The sequence below is a fragment of the Cryptotermes secundus genome, unplaced genomic scaffold (assembly GCF_002891405.2).
Source record: "Cryptotermes secundus unplaced genomic scaffold, Csec_1.0 scaffold43, whole genome shotgun sequence".
NCBI classification, from domain to species: Eukaryota; Metazoa; Arthropoda; class Insecta; order Blattodea; family Kalotermitidae; genus Cryptotermes; species Cryptotermes secundus.
In genome coordinates, this window is record NW_019723298.1 from 1,197,658 (window position 1) to 1,217,851 (window position 20,194).

Here is a 20,194-nt window from a genome sequence, read left to right on the forward strand (position 1 = left end):
ACAATAGTGGCACCCTTAGCCTAAGGAGGACAATCGCTGAATTACAACTAGACGGTCCCGGGATGGTATCTCGCCGATGGAGCGTCTCTCATGGGATTAAACAAGGCATCAGTTGTTAATGCCCTTAGTTAAATAATTTTGGCGAGGGATGTATGATTACAGGTGCTTTCTGTATGTTGAAAGCAGCATAGGCCTTACAAGTATTTTATCCAAATCTTATACACATAACCTGTTTAGCTCATGGATTAGACCGTATTGCAGAAAAAGTATGTGCACAGTTTCCAGCTGTTAACGATTTAATTGCAAGTGGAAAAAAACTGTTTCTGAAAGCACCAGCTCGTGTCCAGTTCTACAAAGATTGCCTACGTCAGGTTCCTCTGCCACCTGAACCTGTCCTAACTAGGTGGGGGACATGGATATCCACAGTTTCATTTTATCAGGAGAATTTCAATCAAGTAAAAGAAGTGGTTACAAAACTTGAAGATGAGTATGCATGTGTCTGTGAAGCAAAAGTGGTGTTTGGATGTGATACTGTTTATCAAGATGTGAATTTTATCCACGCACATTTTTCTACAGTTTCAAAAGCCATTGAGAGCTTAGAATCTTGTGGTGCACTTCTTCACGACTCACTTCAACTCGTTCAGAAAGCAACTTGTTCACTGAATTTCGTACTAGGCGAAATTGGAGACAAAATTAAATGCAAGTTAGAAATGGTGTTGAATTCGAACCCAGGACTGAAAAAGAATCAGTCAATTAGTCAGTACTTGAGTGGAATTAGGGTGTCTTTGCCAGATGAATGGTCCAAACCTTTGGTGCCAGTGTATAAATATTGTCCAATCACGTCAGTTGATGTAGAAAGATCATTCTCAGCCTATAAAGTCATTTTGATGGACAACAGAAGCAGTTTGTCTCCAGAAAAAACTGAAAGACTTCTAGTTGCCTATTGTGATGCTACTTTCTGCAGTGAATGATACATGTAAATAGGTGAGTTTGAATAAAGTGACCTGTTTCTTAAGTGCATATTGTTTTATTTTTGGTGCATATTTTCCCGCTTTTTAGTGCATAAAGATCCGGGTCCTAGTTATCACAAATCGAAGAAGATTGATCAATCACAGAGCTTGATTAAGGCCTAGTTCCCACTTCTTAAAAGTCCAAGTGGGCCCTTCACAGGGTAGTGGATTGGAATAGGACTTCAAAACCTTGGGCACCTTAATCTTTGGATCTTATTTGGTTACACTACTATCTCTCAGGCTACATAAAAAAAATAGTATTGAATGTCAGAAATGATGATATCGGCCAGTTCAAGTAATAAATATGACAGTGTTGTTTTTGTAACCTCAGATATTCTCACTTGGGTGTGGTAGGAATTGGAACTCTGTTGTGATGTATGCAGATTTATGAAAATACCTCTGACTTTAAACTACGTTAACAATATTGGTAACTTTTAATGGTTTCTCTTTTGTATCACATATCATTCATGTTTCTAGCACCAGTCATTATGAAATAACTAAGCTTGCTTAGAAACTGTACAGTAACTTTGCAGGCACATTGTGTTGAGATCCAGTGCAATGAAGATTTTAGTGCATTTTGAGTTTCACATGCAGTGTACGAGTATGCCCAGAATTAATAGATGATAGCTTTGAGATTTCAGTTCACTTGGGTCCTTGATTGTGGAATAGAAACGATTATAATATTTGTGTTCATGATTTTATCTAGTGGATTCCCCCACCACCATCAGCAAAGGAGGCAGAAGCAGAGGAGCAAATCACTATTGACTTGGGAGATGAGTATGAGCATGCGCTTAGTGCAGCCACACAAGAGGAAATTATTGATCTTGCTGGTAAACTTTCATTCTTATATTTTAGTATGTGTAGAGAAGTGCAAAAAGAGTTGAACAGTATCATCTGACAGTCCTGTGATCACTAATTTCTGAAGACACTGATTGTCGGAGTGAGATCTTAGTTTTTATATATACTGCAAAGCATCTGCATACACTTTGTCTGGGGAGCAGTGGATGTAAACACCAAGCTGAGAAAAATCTTAAATGGCATAGAATTAGCACTGATATTGTTGGTGTGGAATTATGAAATTAAGGAACAGTAAATGGGGATACTGTTCATGTAAAAATTTGTATTAATGGAAGCAGAGTCATTCATTTGTCAGGTGATGATAATTTGATGCTATTAGTATACTGATTCCTAAGGGCTGCACCATAGCTCAAGCAATTAAGTCGCTGGCTTCCCACCACAGAGGCCTGGGTTCGGTCCCGGTTCTGGTCAAGTGGGATTTGTGGTGGACAAAGTGGCGCTGGGGCGGGTTTTCTCCGAGTACTTCGGTTTCCCCTGCCAGTTTTCATTCCACCAAATTCTCCATCATCATAATCACACGGGGCAGGTACAATAGGCCAATCAGTGGCCTCCGTGCCAGGTGGACCCAGTTGGACTCCACCCACCACTAAGCGAATTAAAATAAAATACAGACTCCTATATGTTAAATAATTTGTGTTCGTTTGGACATGACATGTTAATATACTATTTCCATTTTATATCATGAATGTATGATATTAAGCTTGCCATTACTTTTTAAAAAGTTAGGATCCATTCACAGAGTTTAATAAAATAGTTCAGTACTGATATGTATGTATACAGTATTGAGATATTTAGTTTTGTCAGGCATCAGTAAAAATGCTTATGTTTTTAACAGGTTATCATTACAGCCAGATATTAGGCTTAGGAGTACGTGAACATACACATTGTGTCCAGGTTCTGTTAGGACTGTGTTCATTAAAAATACAAGACATGAATTCTTTTCAAAATTTCTCTCTTTTTATTGAAAATAGTCTTCTGAATCAGTACATAGCTGGAATTGATTGAAAAGTTTTCAAAAACAGTCACTGTACTCCTTTAGTGGAATCGCATTTAAAACTGCGGTAGATTCCCTTTGGATGTCCTGGATGGTGTCGTGATGGTCTCCTTTCATCGCCAACTTAACTTTTGGGAACAACCAGAAATCTGCTGGAGCCATATCTGGCGAATATGGATGATGATCAAGGACTGTGATTCATTTTCTAGCCAAAAAATCACGCATGATCTTCGATTTGTGGGGTGGGGAATTGTCATGGAGGAGCGACCAGGAAACTTGCTTTAGATATTCAGGTCAAATTTGAAGAATTCTCATCCACAAACGATTGAGGACTCCGAGATAATCAGAATTCACTGTTTGACCTTCTGGCAGAAATTCCTTGTGAATGATTCCTTTGCAATCGAAGAAAACGGTTAGCAGTGTCTTTACTTGACTCTTTTGCATGCACACTTTCATTGGTTTCGGCTTCTTTGGGCTCAACCACGCTGCACTCTACCACTTTGTGAGAGGCTCATTTTTAAAAGACAATGTCTTGTCACCAGTAACAATCGATTTTGTAAATTTTGTATCACTTTGGGCCGACCGTAACATTCTTTGCAGTGTTCCACTCTGGCATGTTTTTCATTGCCTGACAGCGCGTGCAGTACAAACCACCCACAGACCTTACATTTGCCCAAATCCTCGGTCAAAATTTGATGCACAGTACTTTTTGGTATTCCCAAAAGCTCCTCGATAAGTCTTGGAGAAACACATCTGTCTGATGCAAGGATTTCGGTCAATTTTTTCACATTTTCTTCAGTGCGACTTGTTCTAGTTTTTGATGCACATGTAGTGTCTTCAGTGTCCTCCTTGCCATCATGAAATACAGCATACCGTCGAAAAATGTTCGAACAACTCAGACAATCACTACTGTATGCACTTTTCATCATTTTGTATGCTTCTCTGGCTGTTTTGCCTAACTTCAAACAAAATTTGATATTTGATATTCTCTGTTCAACTGCTATTTTCCGACTTGCATCAGAACAGTACTGTTACATTCATGGTCAGAACACATGATGCAGCGATGCTTGCGCTTTGAAATTATAAGACAGCCACAGCTGAAACTTAAAGAATTTTAACACCACAACTCACTAACAGATGGCATTGCAGGGAAAAATTAAAAGAAAATGAGTCCTAATGGATCCTGGACAAAGCATATATATTTTCACTCTCTTTAAACTTTTGCATTTGAATTCTTGAGCAAGGAGTTATGCAGTAATATAGAAGGGTTGGTTCTTTGTTTATTTATGCCTTATTCAGTTATTCAGTATAGAGGGTGTGGGTTTCCCCATGCACCACGACTAATAGTCTGTTGTACGTCCCCCTTTAATTTCTACTGTCGCCATACCCTACCGATACTGGTGCCTGCTATCTCCTCTTTCTGCCAGTGAGGTCGGCCCTCTACTGGCAGTGGTACCCAATAACTCTCCCCTTTCTGCCAGCGAGGTTGGCCCTCTACTGGCATTGGTATCTGATAACTTCCCCATCTACCAGAGGCATTGGAAACTACTTTGGCGGGAAACATTTTGCCTAATTTTGCTCAGAGGTCTCCTAGAGACATGAGGATCTTTTACATGCTGTAAATCTACGACACGGGACCCACGGCTTAAAGTCCCTCCCGGAGGACTTGTTCCCTGAATTTTTCTGCCCTTAAAAATTCCACAACCTCCGCCGGATTTGAACCCGCGTACCTTGAGTTATGAGGTGGGAACGTTACCCCTAGACTACGGAGGCCGCTTTATGCCTTATGGACACTTAGGTTATATAACATTGATATAAACCAGCTAAGTCTCTGTATATATGATTCACAGTAGCCATCTGTCATGTTCTTTGGCTCAGAAATTAATAATGATAGCAGGTAAGTGCAAATACAAGGATTGTTTATTTTAAGAATAAAACCTCAGAAAAGTTAATTTTTGCCTTAATGTATAAGTTGGATTCCAAGTCAGTTTTTTCTCCCATAAAAGTGCTGGACCATGATTTCAGTGAGTAAATTTTCAAAGTAACCATGGTAATGAAACATGATCTGAAAGTCATAAGAATGACATGTGAATCCAAGAACACAGAGGTGTCAGATGTTGGTAACCACCATAAAGGTAAAGGTAAAGTTGTCCCTATGCTTAAGTAAGTGAACACTACGCCATGAAGGCATATGGGGGAGTGGATGTATAGATCCACATTTTCTTGACTTTGGCACTAGATGGAGGTGAGTGGTCAGCTTCACATCCCTGCCACTTTACCTCCGGTGAAGGATCCCCCAGTACTCGTTGGATAGGAGGTTGGCTCTACCCCAGAGCCAGTCTGGACAACATGGATAAGAGAAAATTCTTGACTCTACAGGACTCAAGACTCCAACCCCTCAGTCGTCCAGCCCGTAGCCATTCACTATACTGACTGTGCTATCCCATCTCATTGGTAACCAACTTGAACAATGAAAATTGGCTCATTTGTTCCTGAGAGCATGTTTTGGTGTGTGAATGATGGTTGGGATAGTGAAGTTTGCATTATGTGCTGTCACATGTTAGTAACTAGACACAGGGTTTATGTGGGTAATTGGATTTATCACAGGCTTATAAATTCTAACTACAAGTAATTATAGCACTCTCACTAATTCATACACTCAGCTTCACACCACAGCAGAGTGTAAATATTCTTAGTTTGTCTTCACTATTTGTTGCTTGGTTACAGCTCGCGACAGTGGAAATTCTTCTGCTCTCATGCTCATATTGTTGATGGTTTGCTACCCTCTCACAACTCATTTCCCTGGCTTTTAACTCTCAGTTAACTAACTTTTCTCGTTAGTTCTCGTCATATCATCTCAGGTTGAACATTACAAGAACACTGCATTGCCTAGCAGTAGCTTGGTTGTTTGACGAGATAGCCACATGTTTATTGTGCCACTGCACAGCAACAGGTGAAGTATCTTGTTAGAATTTTCCGTCATGTCACAGTGGATAGGGGAGGTTTGGAATGTTTTATTCAAATGTTTGCATAGAATAACACTCAGCTGTAAGCTGTGACAAGCTGCATGTGTGTGATTTGTATTTGCAGCTATTCTGGGTTTCCACTCGATGATGAACCAGGATCAGTATCACGCATCCCTGCTGAGCAAGGGTCAACCCATTGGCCTGGGCTGGGATGGGATCACTAAAGCATCACAACCAAAGCCATACCCTGCAGATCCTCCCAACATGACAGATCCTGACACCACTATAAAACAGGTTCAGGATGATGATCACACCCTTATTGATCTCAACTGGAACAACATTAAGGTAACAATCAGAGTCCTTTGTCAGTGTTTCCTTTCTAAAAATGTAAGGAGTAAGATGTACAGAACTATAATTTTACCATTTGTTTTATATGATTGCAAAATTTGGTCTCCAACTGTAAGGGAAGAAATATGTGATATGAGTTCTGAAGCTTTTGCATGTTTAAACTGTTTTGTCTTGTTTGATGAATGTGTATCAACTGCCTTGAGTGCTCTTCAGTTGCAACATTTACAAATGAAACCCAGGTTTCATCACCTCTTGCTTATATGATGTGATTGAGAAGTTCATTGCCATCTTTGTGGTATCGCTCTGAAAGGTCAAAGCTGAAGCCAGTCTCTGCATTTTGTGCAGACCTATGAGCATTTTTGGAATCCATCTTGCAAGAACTTGTGACAGCCTAAGCTGTGCTATCAGTGCATGAAATTTGTGGAAATTCACACAGAAGTTCTGAAATTGTGAAGCACCGTCTTTCACAGTTTTTTTGGCCAACACTTTGAACATGATTATCGCTCACTGCAGATGGCTGTTCATCATGAACATTTGTTCACCCACCCATCTTAGAACATTCTACACCACTGTCATATAGTTCCCTCACTCATTACATTTTGGCCATAACCCACCCCTAATTCATGATGGATCTCTGCAGCACTCATGTTTTTAGCATGAAGAAAGTTGATAACTGTGCATATTTTGCAGCTGTTGGGATTGTCAATTGCAGGACACATCATAAGCCACTCTGTAGAGATGAGAACAAACGCTAGGTGACCAGTTATGTGTTAGTTTACAAGGCAGTGAGTCATGTAACACTACCTCACATGCGTCAGCTCTCTCCCACTCCTACATTAGTTGCATACAATAAACAGAGGTTAATTTTTGAGTAGCCCTCACATTTCTGTATGTTTGTATATGACCTGCTTACCATGTGTCTGCAACAGCAGTCATATACAAAGTTCACTTCTGTCAGTAACTTGGGCTGGTTATGGCCTCAAGTGGCATTTCACCATGACAACATGGTCGAGCTGGACAAATGAAGTAGAGAATTCACATGTATCTATGTGTTTCTGTAATTTTGCTGTCTAAGAACATTTATTTAATTATTATATATAATATGTCTTGATTTTATGGGGTGTGACTGTAGATGGGGTTTGGATTGATAATTGGATTTACTTAATACTTATAGACACGACTCTGTAACTACAAGTAACTGTAACACTGTTGCTAGTTCACACTCTGCAATTCACTAAAGCACACACTTAGTCTTCTTAGCCTGCCATGTCGTCACCAGTTTTCTGGTATCAGCTTCCACCAACATATGTTCCCCTTCTTCTGGGTTACCAGTCTGTTCCTGTGCCACAGCTACCAGCTAATAGCAGCAGCTCACAAGGAATGAACTGCAACAATCCTTTTAACTAACTCATTCACTCACCAACCAACTCGCTCCACTCCACTAAGATAAAGTTTTCCCTGTGCTTAACTAATTAAGCACTACACCATGAAGACGTGTGGGGGAGTGGATATGTAGATCCACATTTTCTTGACCTCAGCACTAGCTGGAGGTGAGTGGACAGCTTCACTCCCCAGCCACTTTACCCCTGGCAAAAAAGCCCCTAATACTCATTGGATAGGAGGTTGGGTGGACCCCAAAGCTGGTCTGGACATGGAGAAGAGAAAATTCTTGAACCTACTGGGACTAGACCTCCAACCCCTCGGTTGTCCAGCCCGTCGCCAGTTGCCATACTGACTAAGCTATCCCAGCTAACTAACTCTCACTAATTGTTCTGCTTATAACATCTCAGCATGGATCACACAGAAAACACTGTTCCTCTGTTGCTGTTCAGTTGTTGCTTAGTGGACCACGCAGAAAGCACCATTCCTTTGTTGTTTGGGCTGCTGCCTAGCAGTGTCTGCTGTCCAGTTGCCTATCTTTCAGTCTGTGCCTAGAAACAGGTCTAGATACTACAGTATGTTGAGCATAGGTGTGTAAACATAAGCTTGTCATAAAATTAGGTTCTGAATGGATTTTCATAAAATTGTATACTTTTATGAATTATCCATCTGTTTCAATCTTTATTTAAATTGAACAGTTTTAACAGTTTTATGTAAAGACCTAAGTGTGTGTCTGCATGTCTCTTCAGCTTTCAGTGTGGATAATATGCAGATTGACCTTATTCAATTATATTGATCACATTTCTTGCACAGAATATCTCAGAGGAGAAGTTTACTCAGCTGTTTGAAGCCCTCCCTAGCAACACACACTTGGAGACACTGAGCCTGACAAACACTGCCATGACCGACACTACCGCTCTCAAGCTGGCAGAGGCCTTGGAACACAACAATACCCTGCGTGTAGTCAAGTAAGCATATTCTTATGTTATAAAATAATAATGTTAGAGGAGGAGTAGAGGAAATTGCATAATGAGGAGCTTCACAATTTATATCCATTGCCAAATATTATTAGGATCATAAAATGGAGGCAGACGAATTGGCAATGCATTAGCCTGCAAAAGAGAGATGACAAATGCATATACCGTTTTAATTGGCAAACCTGAATGGTGGAGGCCACTTTGAAGACCTAGGCACGTCTGAGTTGTTATATTGTAATTAATCCAGTGGCATACTCTTATAAACATAGTAATGAACCTTTGAGTTCCATATGTGCAGAAAATTCTGTGACTAGAGAAGTGACTGTCATCTTTTTCTAACAAGAAAAGAAAACATAACTCTTCTTCAGAGTTACTTTAATTAGTATTAAAAGATAAGTGTTTGGTTCAGTTAGGAGGGAAGTAATGTACAGTATTCTAATAGAGTTTGGGGTATCCATAAAACTAGTTGGCTGATTAGAATGTGTTAAATGAAACGTATAGTAAAGTCCATATAGGTAAACATTTCTTTACCTGTTGCCACTGCTTTTCATCTTTGCTTTAGAAACTGTCATTAGAAAGGTCCATGGAAAACTAGGTGAGACTGAAATTAAATGGGACACATCAGCTTCTTGTGTATGCTGATGTGAACCTACTGACAGATGACATAGATACCATGAAGAAAAACACAGAAACTGCAATTGACGCTAGTAAAGAGGTTGATCTATAAGTAAATGTAGAGAATACTAAGTATATGTTGCTATCTTATCACCAGAATGCATGGTAAAATCATGACATTGAAGGTAGCTAATATATCCATTGAAAATGTGGCACAGTTCAAATATTTGGGAATGACAGTAACAGATCAAAATTTGATTCATGAGGAAATTTAGAGGAGATTGAATTCAGATAATGTTTGCTACCATTCTGTCCAGAACCTTTTGTCTTCTCGTCTGCTGTCTAATTAGAATATACAAAAGTACAGTTTTGCCTGTGGTACTGTATGGGTGTGAAACTTGGTCTCTGAAATTAAGGGAGAAACAGACTGAGGGTGTTTGAGAACAGTGTGCTGAGAAGAATATTTGGACCGAAAGGGTATGAATTGACAGGGGGCTGGAGAAAATCCAAAATGAGGAGCTTGATAACTCGGAACTCTTGGCCAGGTATAATTAAAATGGTCAAGTCAAGGAGGATGGGATGAGCAGGGCATGTAGCACAAATGGGGATGAAGAGAAATGCTTAAAGGATATTGGCGGGAAAACCAGAAGGAATGAGACCAGTAGGAAGACCAAGATGTGTGTGGGTGGATAATATTGTGACATGATGCGCAACGGAGAACCCCTCCCTCCCCAGTGGTACGTGGCGGCATCATAGCGTTGTCGTTACTATGGTAATAGGCGAGTCAACAGCCCGCCCCTCTCCCCGTGGTGATGTAACACGCAACACAGCTGTGACACGGGTAACAGGCAGCAGCGTTACCCATTGCGTAACAGGCGGGCACTGTGACTATATAAGGGAACTACACAGCCACCAAAGTTAGTTGAATGTGTATCAGCGGCCGAAGACGGTTCTCCAGTCAGCAGTGAACGAGTTAAAAGTGTATCAGTGGCCGAAGACAGTTCTCCAGTCAGCAGTGAAAGAGTTAAGTGCATCAGTCGCCGAAGTGAGTGCTCAAGGCAGCAGCCTATGTGTTGAGTTGGAATATAGCAGCCGTCGCGGAAAGAAGAACCGGACGTGTGTGTAATCGTGTAATTGGAGTGTGTGATACAGCGACACTTGTATAGCTCCCGTATTGTAATTAATACGTGTAGACTACTGAGGACAGAGTGAATTGATTATTGCGAATAGGGTTATAAAGTGTGAAACCCCACAACAGTGTTGTAAGTAATTGTAGCCAGTACTTGTGGGTTGTTAAATAAACCAATTAACAATCCGAATGGCGTCTTCAGTAATGAAACACGTTACATTGATGTCAGAAATGGGCTCAGTAACGAAACACATTACAATATTAAAATTGATCTTAGAGAGATAGGATGGGGTGATATGGACTGGATCGGCCTGGCTCAGATTAAAAATATTACATTAAGTTGGTTGGTATAATCTTAGATGCAGGTATCTCTGTCTTATTCCCAGTATCTCGTGCTAATTAAATTTTGCCATTTTCAGCGTGGAAACAAACTTCATCAGTCCAGCCGTTATTGTGCGACTCATTAAATCCTTGCTCACTACAAAGTCTATTGAAGAGTTCAGAGCATCAAACCAAGTAAGAAATGTTTGTAGTGTAACTGTTTTGTAGGTTGGGTGGTTATAAATATTGTTCCTCAAAATGTGTCAGTTCAGTGTTTCCAGAATATTAGCGTCCTTTGTTTATCTTCCATCAAAATTGCAACACTTTTTACATTCTACACTCCAGCACTACATGTTTCGGCCCCAAACGGCCATCTTCAGATGTTTTTATGTTACAAATATTTTACTAAAACTGTGCTAACAGATGCTACGCTGTTTTAATTCACGTTAAAATCACACACTGTAGTCTTCTTTTTAAGTAAAACGAGATAAAATCCTTTAAAATTTCTGTTGCATATTATTTCACCTCCCCCGGTGTGTCGTCATTTTCATAAATGTGTCGAGGTGTTTTTTTTTCTCAGCAGCTTGCCCCTCACGTTCATGGTCTACTTTCAGTTTTTGACTTCCATATGCTCCTGGTTTGTGTGTGCTTCTTCCACAGCGTGTGGTGTTGTCTTTACTAAAATATCTGTAACATAAAAACACCTGAAGATGGCCGTTTGGGGCCGAAACATGTAGTGTTGAATTTTGACAGAAGATAAACAATGACTGCTAATTTGAACAATTGCAACAGAATGCTGAAATACAGAATCCAGAATATTGTTTAAATTATTTCAGTCCCTTAAAGTTCTTTATTTTTGCATTTATTTTTTGGGGGGGTTAAACAAGATTTAAAAAAGAGGCGTGACTGCCTTCAGTTAATAATCTAGTCGAATCTTATTGCAGTGTATTAATAAAACTATTTAATTTTTAATGTCCTGCAGACCAGAAATTTATACTGCTCTGTTTGAAAGAAATAAAATATTTTACCCTAGAATGCCGAGAGAACTAAGATTACAAAATGCGGGTGTCATCAGAGACATTTGCAGTATGTAATGAGTTGGAAAGGTGTCATATAATGGAGTGCACAGAGATTTTGAAGATCTCTGCAGTAGAATTTCATCATTTATTTCATATTTTGTTACACAAAATAAAGGGAACATTAAACCTTGAACAAAACCTCATAAGAAACAGTAGCACAGATGAATTATGTTGGTTCACTACATTTATGTTGCTAGAAACCCTGTCAGAATATTTGGTGCCATGTCTGATGTGACTGTTGCAGTAATTCTGTCCTTTTTTATGATCACAAGCCTTCGTTTTTCATTTATGTTTCCTTCTTTCCCTTCGGTGTATTTACCATTGTTATTCATGTTGATTTTAGATAGTCAGTGTGTTTCTCCTGGAAACTCTGAATTAATTTATTACTTGTTCCTTTATTGAAAGCCATCACAACACAACAGTTAATAATATATGTTTGTAGTTTCAAATAGCACTTTACTACATGTTTCGGCTTTCAAGAAGCCATCATCAGGTAAATACACTTAATAACTTCTTTAGCTATTGAATTGCGAGCTAATTACATGATGTAGTATTAGATTTTTCAAATAGTATACAATAATATAAAATTAAATTGAAATTAATGGTCTTAAAATTAACTAGTTACATAATTAAAATTCAGTTAAGAGTTGTACATACAAGTATATTTCAAAGTAGGCAGTTGTAATCGTAATAACATGTGGTGGTGCTTATGTGAACATGTTGTATACACAGACCGTTGTTATGGTGTTCGGAAGTCTGTTGCTACATTGTACATTATCATTTAATTTTGATCTCTATTTGACGGGTGCCTCTGTTTATGTGTATATGTCTTATCTGGTGAGGAGATGGATTACAACTTATTTATTACTTGGTTTTACCTCTTTATATGTTGCCAATGTTTGGGTTCCATTATAAATGTAAAGCAGTAAAAGTGAAACCATTAAACTTCTTTGGGAATCGGTGGATTTGAACACTAAATTAGGGAAATGTAAGGAGATATAATCTCTGAGATTACTGAACCTTAAATGAGGGAAAGTATAATTTGAGAAACATTAAAAGGGGGTTCTACTGTAATATTACGTCTCTCTGATGGTCAGTGATTGTCTAATGATAAGGGGTTATCTCTTACTAATAACAGCTTCACTGATTCAAATCGTAGCTTCTCCAGGGCTTTTAAACGAAAAAACCGAAGAAATCTACCAAAAATATTTATATATATATATGACCAGATGTGTAACCGTATTTCAGCAGTTCAAAATGAAATGCTAGAGCCACATTTTGGACTTCTGTGGTGTTACAGGAAATTGTGGACATACGTAACTTCCCAGTAAAATATTTGGTGCCATTCTTTGCATAAAAATGCTTAATAGGATTAACTTTTAATAAAGTGACTGACATATATTTATTTGTGTTTTGTCAGGCAGCAGTTTTGAAAGTAGCACCAGTATCTGTTGTTTGAATTGTAGTCATGCATATTTATGTTCCAAATTTGGTAAATTGGTTCAGATAATGAAAGGAAGACTGACCTATGGGAAACTTCAGAGTGTTTACTAGCAATATTTATATGCAGAGAAAAATATTATGTTTTTATTTGAATAAGGAATGTCAGCTGCAGGAAATTTATACTTTTCTTACTGCTTGCTTTTCTGCTATGGCTCTGTGGCTGTCATATTTCTGAGTAAAAGCCTTGTTTGTCTTTAGTTTCTTGAATTTTGTATTATGAAGTATCTGTGTAAAGAATGTTAGAAGTCTGAAATGTCCAGAAATTTTAATTTATCTTATATTAAAACAGACAAAGAATAAATGAAAATGTTAATGTTTTAGCGCTCCCAAGTATTGGGAAATAAGATCGAGATGGAGATAACAGGGCTTGTGGAGCAAAATCCCACTCTCCTAAGGCTTGGTCTGCACTTGGAATATAATGATGCTCGTCACCGCATTGCAATGCACCTGCAGCGCAATATCGACAGGAGTAAGTATCTGTCCCCATCTTTATACTTACATTGTCACAAGCATTGCAAACATCTGGAGCAAGCCAGCCGGTTATTATGTTTCTGATAGGATGTTGTATTTTAAATGTTTGATGTCCTTGATACTTCGTAATATGTCATGAATTGCTTTACTAGATGCCTTATGTGTTTTTTTGGTTGTATAATCTGTCATTACTAGTTTATGTACATATTCTGGCAGTTTGTTGTAAGCAGAGCACTAAAGCTGTAAGAAGGAAATGTAATATTTTATTGTACTGGAATCTGTTATGTGGTGATTTGATGTTTATGTGTACACTCATAAGAGCATCAATTGACATGCAGGAAGGACCGCTCGCTATGATCAACACCTGAGAATGGTTTCTTTGTTCTGTGATTAGATTGTAGTGTTATTTGTGCTATAATACTGGGACAGTAATTTTTAGCTTTTAATAGATACGAAACAGACTAAATGGGTTTCTGGTTGTGACATTCTGCATAATATCATTCTATAATGGCATTCCCTGTAAGTGAAAGAATGATTCAGATCATACCATACCTGACTACATTTTTTAAGGAAACACATCTCATTTTTTAAACTTTTAGAAAGTTCATAGCAGGATCACCAGCGATATTTGGACCTGTTGTTTATCATGATAGCAAAACTGTTTCTGGTGGAGTAATTCTTCTTACAGTGTATTTAAATCCACCATAAATTGCAATAGTTTACAAAGTCAGCATGTCTAACTTCTGTCACTTAGCACATTAAAGTATTAAAAGACAAATTTCAGAACTGTTGTCTATTGGTCCCTCTCTGACTTTGTCCAGGGAGTGTCTCTTAAAATCATTGTGAGACTGTTTTATTGAAGTCCTTTAAAAGTGCCTAGATAGTACCTGTATATCTTATTTTTATTAATTCACATTATATCGTTACTGGCGTACTTGATATTATAACTTGAATTCTGTTTAGTGATCTATGATTTGACAAAGTTATGGTTACGTGTGCTAGCAGATGTTTGCAGTGCAAATTGTAAATGATTTATCCTATACCAGTTCTTCAGTTATCAGATTTGTATATGTGTATTTTTGTATTTAGGTGTTGCTGTCATCGTTTTTAAAATATTTCTATTCTTACAGATTGCTACTGTGATGCAGTTATTGTTTTCTTTACAGTATCTAGTGTCTTAATATTTTCATATTGGAATGAAACTTATTATTTTACTTTTAATGTACAGGTGAAGCTTTGACAGAATTAACTTTGTGAAATATGTACTTAGTTTCATTATTATTTTAGGTTTCTTCACTTTGAATATTGGCAGATGTTTCTTGGAGATTATTAAATACAGTGACCTGACTACAGATGTAACTTGTGGTAACTTTGTGTTATAGGATATAAACTAAAAATTAGGTCATAAGTCCTCAATTGGCGCTGGTTGAGAATCTGAATTAAAGTTAATGCATCCTGTGCTTCTAATATTAGATCAGCATTGTAGATGCAAACATGTGGTTCTTATTAGAATGTGGTTAACATGTGAAAGTGGAATGTGTATTGAGTAATATTCTTATATAGAATCTAAATTTCAAATATGTATGAAACAGTGTGTTTTCCACTTTCCTCTATAGAGATGATACATCGTCAGGTTAAAATGTGAGATAGTTGTGGCATATTTCATGTAAAATTTGTGATTTGTAATGTTTTTGTACTGGGTAGTACAACTTCAAAATTTTATACTGATTATATAAAAAATCTTACTGATGTTAATAACTAGGCAGTATGTGTGAATTTTGTTTTACATAGCAAATGTCATCTAAAGAATTTTCACATTTTGAACAAAGTATTCTTTTGTTATGTAATCTGTTTATATTTGTTTGAAACATTTATTGCCTGTGCAAGTGAGTTGCAATTGCCTTCTTATAAATACGTGGTGCAATCCAAAACTTCCAGAAATATATTAATAAAAACTATTACATCTTACCTAGATCTTATTCTGCACCATCACTTTCAAAGTAGTCCCCTTGGGAGCACATACACCGATCCCAGCGTTTCTGCCACTTTTCAGATGTTTAGTACCGTCTGCGTTTCCGCTTGAATTTCCTCAACTGTATCAGATTTTCGCCCCTTCAACTTGATTTTCATCTTGGGGAAGAGAAAGAAGTCGCATGGATCTAAGTCTGGCGAGTACGATGCGTGGGGAACAACTGCCATCTTGTTTTTAGCCAAAAACTCCTGCACAATGTAAGCCATGTGTTGTCATGGTGGAGTACCCAGTCGTTTGTGCGCCACTTCTCTGGACGTTTTGTCCTCATGTTCTCCCTCAAACACCTTAGAACATCGTGATAGAACTCTTTATTGACTGTCTGACCAGGAGGGACGAACTCCTTATGAACAATCCCATTAATATCAAAAAAACAGATCAACATGGACTTAATGTTGCTCTTGACTTGTCGAGCTTTCTTTAGCCGAGGTGAAGAAGTGCTCTTCCATTGCGACGATTGCTGCTTGCTTTCAGGGTCGTAGCCATAAACCCAACTTTCGTCACCAGTGACAACCTTCGAAAGAAAGTTTGGATCCTCTTGAAGCTGTTGCTGAAGTTCCCTGCAGACTTCCAAGTGATGCTGCTTCTGTTCATTTTGCAGCAGTCGTGGCACAAACTTCGCCGCAATCCTCCTCATGTTCAGTTCCCTTGACAAACTTCATTGACATGTACCATAACTTAGTCCCAAGGTGTTACAGATGTCTTGGATGGTCAGTCTACGATGTTGCAGAATCAGATCCCTAACTTTCGCGACATTTTCTGGTGTTTTGTGCGTTGACGGCCGTCCCAAACGATCGTCATCATCAGTCAATGTTCGGTCATTTTTAAAACGCTTATACCAGTTGTAAGTTTGTGTCTGGCCTAAACTGTTTTCACCTAAAGCTTGCTTCAACATTTGGTGCGTTTCTGCAGCGGTTTTCCCAAGTTTGAAACAAAACTTTATACAGACACGCTGCTCTCTCAGGTCAGCCATCGCAAAACCGCAAACTCATGGAAACACAACAATGGAAATACATTCACCAACAATAAACCCAACCACTCAACTCGACGCCGCTTGTCACACTGATTCAAGAAGGATGTGTGAGGAGACACCTAGCGGTATTTAGATGTACTCATAACCATTCACACGCAAAATTCAAATTTTGGAAACTTTTGGATTGCCCCACGTACATAGTATGAGATAATTACAAAATAATGATTATTAACATTAAGCTGTAAATTAGTTCATGGCAACAGATTAGTAACTGTAGGAGTAATTAACACATATCCGCATAATTTATAGGTTATGTATTAGCAGTATTTATTTGAATACCTTACATCAGTAAATAAATTAAGACATATTCACCTTTCTAAGAAGGGCATAAGTTTTGATTTCTGACGTTGAGGTTATTGGCATCAGTTGCTTAATTGTGTTGATTATTTATAATGTATGAAATAGTACATTCATTTCTTTTTTTTATTTTCTCCTCATTTGTTTTTGTGCATCTGCAGGTATCAGAGATGTCATGTCTCCCCCTCCCCCCTCCTTTATGTTTGATTTCCTCCAGCTCTCATTTTGTATGTACACATGCATATGTGAATTAACACTGTACACACAATATACAGGCTACAAAGAGTATCCTGGGATGTTGCGCTGTGTAGTCTAGTAGAAATATACTGATGTTTTGGCAGAGCATACTGCCTCTCACTTCAGGGTTGAAGAGTAAGCCAAGCAAGGCAGAAGCAAAGTAAACCAAGTGTGGACCAGGTTAGGATCTCTAAGGAAGCCAGTGAGAACAGGAAGAGGAGTGGAAGAGTAAATGAGCTGTAAAAGGCCGTTAGAGTAGCAGGAGGGGAGAATACTGGCTGCAGTATCCAGTGGGAGGTGTAACAAGACTAGAGAATAACAAAACAGTTTAGGAGATTATAGAGAGGATAAAAAGGAAAGATGTAGGAGGATTGGGAATCATGATATGTGTGGGAAGCTGGAAAAGTGGCTGAAAGCCAGAGGAGGGAGAGTTATGTTGTGTGTGGGAGGATAGACAACAAAGGCTGAAAGCCAGAGGAGGGAGAGTCATATTGTGACTGGGAGAACAAATAACTTTTGCTTAAGTTAGAGTGTGGAAGGGGATTAGAAAGAGAAGTGGAAGAGGGAGGAGAGGCATACCGGAGGGGCTGAAAGCAAATCTCAAAACTTAGTGCTGTCTTCCAAGGAGATAGTGCCTTTCCCCATTGGGCATGCAAGGTGCACAGCTTTTTTTTTTTTATTTAAAATCTGATGAAATGTGTAACTGGAGAGCTCAAATGCCGTGTCATCCAGTGCATCTCAATATGAATAACTTCTTATGGTGGTAATGTGAAAGCATTGTGTTCGGCCAACAACCTTGTTGACAGTGTAGATGCCCTCCCCTCCCCCTCCAATAAAAAGAAAAATTGGTTCTTCATTTGCCACAGTAACACCAGAGATGCTTGAAGATGCTTCGCCTGCCTTAGTTAGTTAGTTATTTAGAGAGGGCGGGTTTCCCCATGCACCGCGACCAGTTTGATCTATTGTGCTTCCCTCTATGATATTCTACCAGTCTCTTTACCCTACCGATAAATGGTGCGTACCATCAGTCCCGCCAAGCAAGCGAGTTCGGCCACTTGCTTAGCGGTGTCTATAATGCTTCCCCCATCTATCAGAGGCCTTAGAGGCTATTGTTGGGCGGGAAACGTCCTGGAATTTGGCTCAGTGATCCCCTTTGGGGATATGAGGTTCTTTTACGTGCTGTAAAGTTACGACACGGGACACACAGCCCAAAGTCCCTCCCAGAGGACTTGTTCCCTGAATTTTTCCGCTCTTAAAAATTCGACGACCTCCGCCGGGTATTTGAACCAGCGTACCACGAGTCATGAGGTGGGAACGTTACTTCGCCTGCCTTTATATGAGATTTAAAAGGGAGGCTCCATAGATAATTCGGTAGTTTTGCGTTAATACGTAATTTTTTTTTAAATGTTAATATGCAGTAATAAATGCATATTTATGAATTACTCTGCATGTTTGTAAGTAAAGTGAAATTCTTGTTTAGCAGATGAAATGGCTTTTTTTTGCACTAAATGGAGCTTTTGCAAAATTATGTCAAGAAGCTCTTTATCTTGCAAAACTTACCATATGTTATTATGATGTGATAATTTCTTTGCTGGAGTAGTTGAAGAAACTGCTTCTGCACAGATACAATTACCTAATCAGTAATATCAAATTAATTTCTGAAGTAATGGCTTATAACATAAACATGGAACTGATGTCAGTCAAGAATCCAGGGAACTGTGGTGCCAGAAGTGGCATGGTTTCAATATGTCTTCAGTATGTAGCATTACTTACTAAAGGGTGTGGTTATGTGGAGACTAATTATGGCAGAGAGAGTGTGAATGTCCATTGTTTTGACCACAGTTTCAGTAAATTGAGTTATGAGTTTTGGAAGTTAATTTCTTACATTGAATGCAGGTTATTTACTGATTCAAAATTTGCTGAATATGGGAAAATAATATGTTCGTTTTTATTCGGCTTCAGTTATTTACTGAACATGGGATTTCACTAAATGCAGGAGTTTGAGATCAGAGTTTTACTATCTCCATTATTATTCCAAATTGCTACTTCTAAAGTAAAGTTTTATGTAGTCTGCTGGTAGCAGGATATTTTTTAATCTTAGTTTCATATGCAGTAATAAAAACAGAGTAAGAGTTGAAGGTTGTAAATGCTAAGAGAAACATTGCTTTTAAAAGTCAGTGTAATTCTGTATGTATAGCTTTGTCTTTCTGATGTACTGAAGCTGACTTGGCTTTATCATTATATCAGTTTCATTGAACATTGGATGTGACATTTGATGTTCTTGTAGCAGTGACTGAAGATAACTGTGTTATAGTATGTGATACCATGTAGTCTTGACACCTACAGTATATCAAACTACATTGTGTCCCATCCCAGAAGGCATGGTTACTGATACAAGAATGTGAAATCTCACCAACAATATTTGTTTGTTTCTACCCTGAAGTTCAAGACAAATTGTTCCTCTGAAATTTAATACTTTGTACCACATTTTATGGTGTCACATTGCAAAAGACCTTCAAGCATTGTATTTTTTTAGAAAATGTTAGTTTGTACACGTAATAATGTGTTCTGTATTTGGGAGTCTTTCAGAGAATTATTATTTGTAGGTACTATAGTATCAAATTTTATGTGTTTAAAACATACTGTCATCATTGTTGGCCTTTGAAATGTATTTGCATAAACTTTACGAAGTACTGTTGTATTTTAGCGTCCTGTTCCACTGATTCATTTACGAAGTACACTTTGATATATCAGTTTTGACATAATATGTAGACATGGGCCAAACCTCTTTCATGATGTCCTGGCCCTTATTGTGGGTTCTGTCTGTTGCACTTTGTTGGTAGAGTGTATCATGTTTGATGTTTGCACCAAACTCCTTATAAAATTGAACTGAAAGAAATTTTTTCTTTGTTTTCATCATCTTCCTTTGATTGCACTTCTGACTGCA

The 20,194-nt window shown here is 38.3% G+C and overlaps 1 protein-coding gene across 9 annotated transcripts in view; it reads left to right on the forward strand.

Moving 5' to 3' along the window:
• Positions 1-20,194, forward strand: part of LOC111861617 (tropomodulin) — a 154,399-nt gene that overhangs the window by 111,179 nt on the left and 23,026 nt on the right. For all 9 annotated transcript variants that reach the window (XR_002842277.2, XM_023846323.2, XM_023846329.2 and 6 more), the window contains exons 4-8: positions 1,717-1,840; positions 5,953-6,173; positions 8,370-8,524; positions 10,697-10,793; positions 13,502-13,649. Coding sequence is in view for 8 of the 9 variants with exons in the window: in XM_023846323.2 (XP_023702091.1) it covers positions 1,717-1,840; positions 5,953-6,173; positions 8,370-8,524; positions 10,697-10,793; positions 13,502-13,649 (745 nt within the window). In the remaining variant the exon portion in view is untranslated. The remainder of the gene's footprint in view (positions 1-1,716; positions 1,841-5,952; positions 6,174-8,369; positions 8,525-10,696; positions 10,794-13,501; positions 13,650-20,194) is intronic.